This window comes from Silene latifolia, chromosome 9 (genome assembly GCF_048544455.1).
Source record: "Silene latifolia isolate original U9 population chromosome 9, ASM4854445v1, whole genome shotgun sequence".
NCBI lineage: Eukaryota > Viridiplantae > Streptophyta > Magnoliopsida > Caryophyllales > Caryophyllaceae > Silene > Silene latifolia.
In genome coordinates, this window is record NC_133534.1 from 115,972,441 (window position 1) to 115,982,697 (window position 10,257).

A 10,257-nucleotide genomic window follows, 5' to 3' on the forward strand; every position below is an offset into this window, starting at 1 on the left:
TTTACACCCTTCTTGGTAACAAATGAATATTTGAAACCAATATATTTCACAACTTTAGGTAATGGAACAAAGTCCAAATATCATCATTCATCAAATGACTTATTTTCTTTATGGCATCAATCCACTTATATGAGTTAGGACCTTCAATGGTTTGGCAAAAGGAGATTAAATCATCTTTACCATTCCATTATTTAACTCTTATTACAACTAGTTAATCAGTCACTACATTGTTGTCCATTTTTATCCATATAGGAAAACAATGTAATTAATGTAGTTGTATTTACCTTATTATGTGGATCTTCTAATGAATTGGTTATTGAGATATTTGAGTTTGTTTAACCAAATTGATCTTATAATCATGTATAAGGAGACTTAAAACAATGTCAATTACCTTTTCTCCCACTCAAACTCAATATTCTCAATGAACCCCTTAATTTTCGTCTTAAATAGCTTGATTTTTGGATCATTACCTTATTACTCTTAAACCTTAAGTACTATCCAACAAAATAGTCATTGACATTCCTTAAGTCCAACAATTAACCTTATGGCTTTTAAACCTCAACCTTAATTAGTTAGACATACTAGATATGTAAATAATTTTTACTATCATTAAATAGTCAATGCTATAGTTAGAACTTTATCCAAAGATAGCTGCAGTCTTAAGAACTTATAACTAGAGTAATATGGAAAAGAGAATGACAAATCACACTCCTTGCCAAGCCTTAGGATCTTGTTTGTTTACATACTACACCATCCATATTAAGAATCCTCATATGGTGTAATAAAAAAACTCCTCTAGAAATTCTTAAAAATGACCTTGACGTTGTTATCCTTAATAGTCATTTGCCAAAGTAATAACACTTATGATAAAAATGACAAAACTATTCTTTTACTGAGTAAAATAAATCAGTCATATATCACTGAAAACGTCAAGAACTTAAAACTTCTCACAAATGAGATTTAGATATCCATGTCTAAAAATTAACATAATAATTTAAACCATATACTTAGAGTATAGAATGGTTCACCTTTCCGTATATATGTTAATAATGAGACATTAAAAAATATTTTTGATACCTAATCTCCCTTTAGTTTGTCTTTATCCCCTTAAATTTGAATATCCGAAGTAAAGAGGCTAACAATTTCATTTTGACACAAAACATTAATTTTCCTTTTAATGTGTCATACCGAAAAGAATTGTAGTTTCTTTTCTTCTTTATATCCAGTGAACTTGAATGCAAGCTTACTTGAAAGAGACTAAAATCTAAACTATATAAAGTTATCAACAATGATGGATTCATCATTATTTGAATTTGGAAAACACAAAATTAATTATTTCTGAATGGACAAAGAACCAAATTTGCCCATATTAAAAATATCCGAATTCCACCTAAGGTGGTACCAAAAAGAATTTTCCAAATTCAAATAAAGGAACAAGTCATTAATGATAACTAAAATAGTTGACTGTCTCAAACTCAGATGATGACTTGCCCCAAATAGATGAATCTTTCATCATCACTTGGCTTGTCATATTTAGTTATACTTGCATCAATATACTTATGTGGGTGGAAAAACCAAATTCACCCACCAAACATGATTGGATATAAAAATTAACCTTAGACAAACCGAATGAGAAGTTTAACTTTACCGACACGCCAAGCGTTAAAAGTGGTACTAGATTTTCCTTATGTGTCCAAACTCTTAACAAACTAACGACTAAAAGAGTCTAACCTTATGTTTGTTGTTATTTCTTTGAGTCTGACTTTTGCAGCTGAATTAACTTAACTGAATTAACTGAAACAATGCCCTTAAATATTTCCCTAAATTCGAATAATCACTCAACTCATGCATTTTGAATGTAATACTTCTCAATGTTACATACCTTAGTCCTTACGATAACTTTTACCTTATGAGAAGCAGAATTATACATTCTTAAAGCACGGTAAGATCAAAGCAACCAGAGATAAAATTCACATCCTCTTACCATTCATTTAATAAATAATTTCATCCGAATTGAGAATGTAACTGAAATGACAGATATAATAACCATAAATGTCAAACTGAATGAACAAAACAACATCCTTATATTTTGAATAAAATCAAATAATTAAAGCGTGTTTCCGAAATTAATATTTAGTTATTAGACGTAAATATTAACTAGTTAAAGACACTACTCTTTAGTAATTGTAATCAAATATTGACGATAAACTCACGTCGAACACTAAGCCTTCCTTTGGGCCGACTCAATATTCACCTGAAAATCCGAATAATCGTCACATATTTATTACCCAACGTGTATATGCAATTCGGCCAAATAATGGTCTTCCTTTGGGCCGACCATTATTCGCATGAACTACACACACTAGACCAAAATTGAATTTATTCACCTTAAAAGCTTTATGGGCATAACCCTTATGAGTGTCATAAACATAATGACACTCCCTTACCTTGAATTTTGATTCAAATATTGGCATCCCCATCAACACAAGACACCTAGCACAACATTAAATTTAGTCTTTGGACATAAAATTAACTTGTAAGTGGTCATCTTGGTGTAGTGATCAAGTATTAACAATAAATTCCTGTCAAACATTAAGCCTTCCTTTGGGCCGACTTAATATTTACATGGAAAGCTTACAATTGTTACATACTTACCACCACAAGCATGACTGAATTTCGGCCAAATAATAGCCTTCCTTTGGGCCGACCATTATCCGCATGAAACTCAATCACACATTGTAGTCATAATATTCTAAATCATTCAACTTACACAATAGAGGTTACTTTGGCAACTTATTGTGTCGATCAAACAACCTAAAATATTAGACCCGTTATTATAAATCCGATTGGCCAATAATTTGATCTGAAAACACAAGTCCTTAATTGACAAGTGACTTAGCCTTTTAATGATAGATAAAACTATCAAAATAGTACTTCCTTAGCCTTATAAGCCTCTAAATATCATAATCCATACATAAAATTCTCACTTGTCAATACTTTAAAATTCAATTGCCATATTATAAATTATAAATATATAATTACCATAACCATAACCGTACTGCCACATAAATCATAAACCATATTCCGAATTCCAAACAAATCCATAATTCCATATCCAAATTAATCCATAACCATGTCCACAAAATTAACCGAAGTTACCCCAGAATTAGGAAAACATGAATATTCACATCACCACAATATTATCATACGAGATCCGTTAAATCTTTAATGGCGGCAGAAGCAATATTTGCATAAATAGCTTAGCTGCTACTTACAACAAACACGACAGCATATTCACAGAATCACCGTGGCTAATATGCATACTGAGTTGTGTTTTATGGACGAATCAATAAGCAATCAAAACACAATGGTAAAGTGGTGCACCTTAGCTTATTTTATTAACTTCAACATGCAGAGCCCAAACTATCTTAATTATATGCTCAAATTAATACCAAATCATACCTAAGTATGTTGACCACAAATACTTCCTAATGTCAAATCCAATAACACTAGCAAGTCATCATATTCAATCAAACCTTAATAATATCAGCAAATCAGTTCTTAATCCACATGTATATATATGATCAGGCATGCGGACAAGTGCAGGAGAATGGATTGAACGTGATAATCACAAGAAGCAACTTAATGAAACGGCGGGTCTAATTAAAATCCAAAAATAATACCGTATGATTTTAATTCCCAAATAATTTAATATGAAGGTGGCTCTGATACCACTTGTTAGAATTAATCTGAATAGAGACCATAAACTTCATACTAAATTACTCGGTAAAAGGCTGTAGAGAGCGGAGCGTGCACTGATTACATGACGAATGGTTGGGATGAACCGCCTTAAGGGACGATCTTCGGATTAGGTCTTCTAGTAGACACACATACCAATAGGATCTCTCTACTGATGGGATGCGGGGAGATTAGGTTATTGTGTGCTAACAGGGACCATAACCCAGGTGACTTATATATAGTCTCCTTAATCTAATGCGCCCATCATGCATTAGTAACCTAATGGGTATCTACACAATTAAGATATCCGGCCCATACTTTATAAGACGTAATTAATATGCCCATATTATATTATCCAGATGGATCACTATATTGGGCTAAACCTAAACGATAGCAAACAAATACAATCTGTATAATAGTGTGTCCACGTAAATAGTATTGGACCCAATATTCTTACAACCACCACCACCACGCCACCGCCCACCATCACCATCACCACCACCACCACCCCACCACCACCACCACCACCACCACCCGTACACCAAAACAAACCACAACCCACCACACTTTATTTTCTTGAGGTAACCAAACAACTAGTTAAGTCTTAGATAATCCTAACTTTCCCCTTTCTAATTTCCTTCCCCTTTCTCTTTCTCTAACCAAACGCCCCTAAGTATAAAGTGACAACGGTGGAGCGTATGATGATCAGCGGCAGAAATAATAGGGAATAGAGGAGAGAGTTGAGTAAAAATGTTGAGGAGAGCTATAAGCAGCAGCAGCAGAAATTGCGGCGGCGCTTTATACCAACAATGCCGGAAGTTATCGCAAAGATACACAGACGCCACCAAATCATCTGCTGTTAACACCATGGTACTCCGCTCTCTCAAAGACCACTACCTTGAAGTCTCCAATATGTCTCCTCCTCCGGTATTATTTCTCTCTTTCTTTTTCCTTTAAACCCTAAACCCTAGTACTTGTTCACAGTGATCGTAAAAATTGTGTCCGTTTCATACAAGGGACTGTTGTGGTTATTGAGTATTTGTAATGTTTGAATATTTGGCAGAAAGTTGCTCCACCATCAGAATTCTTAATTGTAAAGGGTGCACTCGACTCTAATGGACCAGTCCTTCAACGTCAATACAACAATGAAGAGATTAACATTTCAGTTATGCGATTAGCCAACATTGTCGAGGAAGATGTCGCTGCTGCTGATGATGATGATGATCGGATTAATCAATTGTTTGTTCATATTGATGTTTCCAAACCTGCCAAACACAAGTCTTTGAATTTTCTTTGTGGCTTGTACCCGGATGCTCTTGGTATTCACTCTGTTTCTCTTCGCCCTAAATCCAAATCCGGGGAGGCTATCGTTTTCTCTCCCAATATGTTTACAGGACCCCTTTTCGAGTTAGTTCCTCTTTCTCTTCTCCATTCTTGTTTGTTTGGTTCTCATGTTTATGATATTTATTCATTTGGTCATGGTTATTGAAGCAGCCTAGTAAGTAATTTTATCTACCGAGTTAATCTAGTGCTCTCTTTTGCCTGAAGTGAGCTTAGTTGTGATAACCTTTTGTTGACACAATTTATTTACATTGTTTGTTTGTTTATTAGTATTTCTAGTGGAGCTAGATTCTCATTATTTTTTTTGGATAGAATATAGCAATTACAGGCATTCAATGTAATTCTTGTTTCAATTTTCACTGTATGTTATTTATAGACAACCTCTTTGTGCAGGAAAACATAGGGGTAAATTTGCGTACCTTCGACGCTCCCTTACCTCTTCATCTACTTGGTTTTCTTTAGGCATCGGGTGAATGTTATTGTTTTTGTCGTTTGTTTTTGTTTCGGTGTTCGTTGACCCTTATGACTAATACAGTGGCCTTTTGAGAAACGGCATCTCTCAACAGATTTGCCGTGTTGTGTATTTTGTTCTGCCAAAATTCATTGTATGAAATCATGTTTTCTGTTGGCTCAAGAAAAAAAAATTATGTTGGAGTACGAAAACCTAAATGATTTGTGGATAAAGCTTAGTTCAAAAAAGCACTCCTCGAGTGAGGCGCTAGCCAAAATGCCTCGGTGCATTTTAGGTGTGCTTTTTCGATGAGTCTCACTTAAGAGGACTTTCTAGTATGCACTTTCCATATTTTTCTCATCTATAGGTCTTTAATTGTGTCATTTGTTTTACCCATTATTCCTAGCTTTTACACCTTTACATGTTAGCCAACATGAAAATTCCTAAAACAAGGTATTGTTGCCCAAAATTTTATTTGGAAAATACAAATTTGTTACTAAAAATAGGACGCAAGGCGTCCAAAAGGCACGCGCCTTCGCCTTGCGTTTTGTGCCTCGTCGCCTTAGCCTCATAGCGCCTCAGTGCGCCTCACGCTTCTTCAAACTAAGGGATAAAGTGACTTTGGTATCATGGATATATGTGTTGGTCAGCTGTTACTTCTTGGAATTTTGATTTTTGTGGTGAGTAAGATCTTTTTAGGGGTAAATTTTTAATTAAGTTTGATGTTATACCACCAAGTAGATTCTTATAGAAAGACTTTTATATTCGTCTTTGTATAACGTTTTGGTTGGTTGGAGAACCTTGGATGAAAGTTAGTTGAACTGGTGGCAGTAGTGAATCTGATTTGTCTTGGACAGTTAGTTAATATAGTTTCTATAACCTGATATCGCTCAGCATGTGTAATGCTTTAGTTTATACATGAGTGTTTGTCCGTTAGTTTAGGGGTTTATCACTTTAGAGGATGAGTCCTTCTAGAGAACTACGAATCTGGACTTTGGAGGGTAAAGTTGTGATGTTGTGCACAGTGCACTCGAGCTGCTACTCTTATACTCTGTGGCAACTATTATCAAGTGATATAGAATGATGGTAATACATGATGGGCTGCAGCAAGGAATAAAAGTGTATAGAAATACATACTAAAAAGACCAGGAGAATCACACTGTCAGTTTTGAATCATGGTATTCAGTAGAACTATATACTTTGTTTTGATAATCTTGTCCTCAATTGTAGTATTATACGTTATTGAATTGGAGCCATGGATACTTGTCAGATGAGTGACTGGATGCATTGTAGCGTTCCGGCTGCCTACCAAGATAGTTTAGAACAATAAATGTCTTGCGTCACTTGATAAAGCAGTATCTTGCATATTGCATACTCTATATTTATCTGGCATAGCTCAAAATCATGATAGTTAAGTATATGAGAAGAATTACGTGAGATTCATCGTTAGTATCTAATGGGTTTCATAGAATTTTTTTTTTGGTAAAACAACTCATTAGCCCAGTATTACAAATTCCAGTGCAAAGAAGGCATCAGCTAAATCACGGTTGTGAAATTTGTAGACCATGTATTTTGGCTTTTTGTCTTTTAGGTATGGATGTAGATCAACATGGTTTAAATTTAACCAATGTGATGCATCATTTCTGAACTCAGTTGTAGCTTATTTTATTTACATAACTTTCAAAATGAGATTGAAACCCGCTTCTCTTAAATTTATCAATTTATCTGTCCCGCAGGACTCTCGATGAGAAGACCAGAGATGCCTTCCACAACTACATCGAGGAACGAGGAATAAATGAGAGCCTCTTCCCTTTCCTTCAAGCTTGGCTTTATGTCAAGGATCATCGAAATCTTATGCGTTGGTTCCGCTCAGTTGGTTTATTTGTCAGTGGACAGGAGGCAATGAAAGAAATTGACCAGGCCAAAGGAGCTGCTAATCCTAATGCGCCCAGGGTAGCTAGAGGAACTTGATTATTAAGGGACATATACAAATATTTCTGGGTAGTATGTCAGTTCAGCATCTTTTTTGCTTTTATGTTATGCAATTCTGAATAATTTTCTATATGGCGCTGTTCTCTAGCTGTTTATTGCCAGATTTTATGTACTCGGTAACTCGTATTCTGATTATTAATATGATGTAGGGTTTTACGTTTTGATTGAAAAAAAAAAATCATAGCGACTAGCGTCAGGTGTACCGTGTATGAAGAATTGTTTGCGGACAAACTATCATTCATGTGCTAGTCAGGTGTACCGTGTATGCAGAATTGTTTGCGGACAAACTATCATTCATGTGATATGAAGCTGTTTTGGGAGTGGTGGTGGTTGTACACTTGTTTCTCATTTGGAAAAGACCAGTACTTGCTGTCTTCATCTGTCACCTGTCACGGTGTCGTTTCTCTATTTAAAGATTGTTCAGTAGCTTCAAGACTATGAAAAGCTTCTCACTTGGACATTAATCTTACTGTGATTCCTCTATAATCTTCAAGGAATGGATTATCAACTGCTTAAATTTCTTCCACCTACAAAAGAAATAAGAGAATATTTGAAAAGGAGAACGTTAACATGATCGGAATAATAAAATTCTATGAAGCCGAATTATCTGCACGGGAAGCATCTAAATTGCGCACTAAGAAGGAATTACCGATTAATTACATGGATGATGATTTAGAGTTAAGAGCACAAAAAATTCTTTAGGGTGACTGGTTTAATCTTCAGGATAAATTACAAATAACCATCGCGTATTTGCGTATTTTTACAAATAACCACCCTGTATTTGCATTTTTACAAATAACCCTCAAACTTTAATGTATATTCCCCAATCACCATCGTATTTTAGCCCGAGCATCGTTTTTCTTATTTTCCGTCTTGTTAAGTGACGATTTACGCTAAATACCAAAATTGCCATCATTTAATTACCCACAACCTACCCGAATACTCCCAACATTTTCCCAATTCGATTTATTTTTTCCAAACCTTTAAATCCCTAAATCCTTTATCCCCAATTCAATAAATCAATTGGGTCCATCTGATAATTTCCTCTGATATTTGGGTTCAAGCATTTCATCAAGAACGTGGTGTAATACTACGGAATTTGTTAAGCTGTATACTCGACCGAGTAGAGCCTACTCGGACGAGTAGTGTTAATTGTGGAGTCTGTTTTGGTTCTGCCGAGTAATACTCGGCCGAGTATGGGGAATACTCGACCGAGTAGAGGATACTCGGCCGAGTATAGCTTTACTCGACCGAGTATCCGGTCTGGCGGGTGTTATTTTATCGGTTTGATTAGGGAATGTTTAGGGTTATATTATATCCAACGTCAGTTTCTAAAACATCATTTCCAACCCTAACCATTTTACGGTTACTCTAATCACTCCCTAATCACTTCCTAATCATCCCCTAATCTCGTTGTGTGTGCAATCGTCGTGGGTCTTGCGTATAATTTCTTATTCTACCGTTGGTAAGTTTCATTTCTATGTCATTTGTATTCTTTTGGGGTTACTGTATATATATATATGGAATTGGGAATATGGGGATTGTGCAATGTGTAATTGTGTTATGTGATTATTGTATAGGAGAAGACTTCATAGAGGAGCCTTTCTGATTGTTCAATTTCCGTTCTACTGTTGATTGCTAAGGTAGGGTTTTCCCTACTCAGTTTACTGTTCATTGTTTAAGACATGCTTGTTTTGTAGTTATTGTTATCTGCTGATCATCGGAGTATGGGTGTTGTTGTGACGGTGTTGGTGTGGAGATGTTGTGACAGCTGTGATGCTGTGTGGTTGTGTTTGTGGTGGAGTCACTTGCGAGAGTGGCTTCACACCCTAGTTCGCCCTCCGTGGAACCCGCCACGGGAGGGGATGTGCACATTAAGAGACAGGGATTGTTAGTCGCTCGTTGATGAGCTGGACTAGGTGGGATCGGCCGCGGTCACCCACTGGCGGCGAGGATTACCTGTTGCGATGGGTAATCTGGCAGGGCTACACACTTCGGTGTGTAGTCGGTTACTGTGTGAGATCGGGAGACTGGGATTGGAGGATGATCAGCTGGTTACCGTGTTTGTTTGTCTTATAGTGATTGAGTAAATACTGACCCCGTTGTTGTTTGTGGAATCTGATGTGATCCATTTGGGGATGGTGAGCAAACTTGACAGGTATTGCTATTGGTGAGCTTGGGGCAGTCATGGGAGAGTTGTCATCACCAGTCGTAGCATCACCGTCCGAGTCTTAATTTTGATTTCTTAGTTGTCAGATATTTGGTTTATTTTGTTGTAACAGTTTGGGATTTGGTTGATGTAAACTTTTATACTTTACGGTACCTTAATAAATGTGCTCAGTTCAGACGCTTTTGATATGTACTAACCTCGGGCAACCGAGATGGTAACACACTTTCTTGGTAGAGTGGTCCTGGTAAGGCACCTTGGTATGAGGGGGTGTTACAAAGTGGTATCAGAGCCAAATATTCCGGCACCTAAACAAATGAATCTAATGAACTTAGGGAGTCTAAATAAAATGAACCCGGGGAGAGTTGTGTGGAGCTACCGCAAAGACTCGGGAGACGTCCCGGAGTCGCAATTTGGCCCTCATTAACTCGAGCCGGTCACATGGGAAGTGTGTTGAGAGTGGTGTCTTGTATGTGCATGTATGTGAAGATTCATGATGATAATAAGTGATGGTTGGAAATTTATATGCGTAATTTGTAAGTATGGTGATTGGAAAAGTAGTAGAGGG

The 10,257-nt window shown here is 36.4% G+C and overlaps 1 protein-coding gene across 1 annotated transcript; it reads left to right on the forward strand.

Moving 5' to 3' along the window:
- The first annotated feature begins 4,316 nt into the window (after positions 1-4,316).
- Positions 4,317-7,840, forward strand: LOC141600024 (uncharacterized protein At2g39795, mitochondrial). Its single transcript, XM_074420180.1, has 3 exons — positions 4,317-4,665; positions 4,802-5,145; positions 7,267-7,840. The coding sequence occupies exons 1-3, from the start codon at positions 4,489-4,491 to the stop codon at positions 7,499-7,501; spliced, it is 756 nt and encodes a 251-aa protein (XP_074276281.1). The 5' UTR covers positions 4,317-4,488; the 3' UTR covers positions 7,502-7,840.
- The last annotated feature ends 2,417 nt before the right edge of the window (positions 7,841-10,257 follow it).

Excerpts from the sequence above, each read along its gene's own strand:
- LOC141600024 (XM_074420180.1), top strand. The coding sequence starts at position 4,489 with ATGTTGAGGAGAGCTATAAGCAGCAGCAGCAGAAATTGCGGCGGCGCT. Across the intron at positions 4,666-4,801 it reads CCAATATGTCTCCTCCTCCG|AAAGTTGCTCCACCATCAGA; the intron begins GTATTATTTCTC and ends AATATTTGGCAG. Across the intron at positions 5,146-7,266 it reads TTTACAGGACCCCTTTTCGA|GACTCTCGATGAGAAGACCA; the intron begins GTTAGTTCCTCT and ends TCTGTCCCGCAG.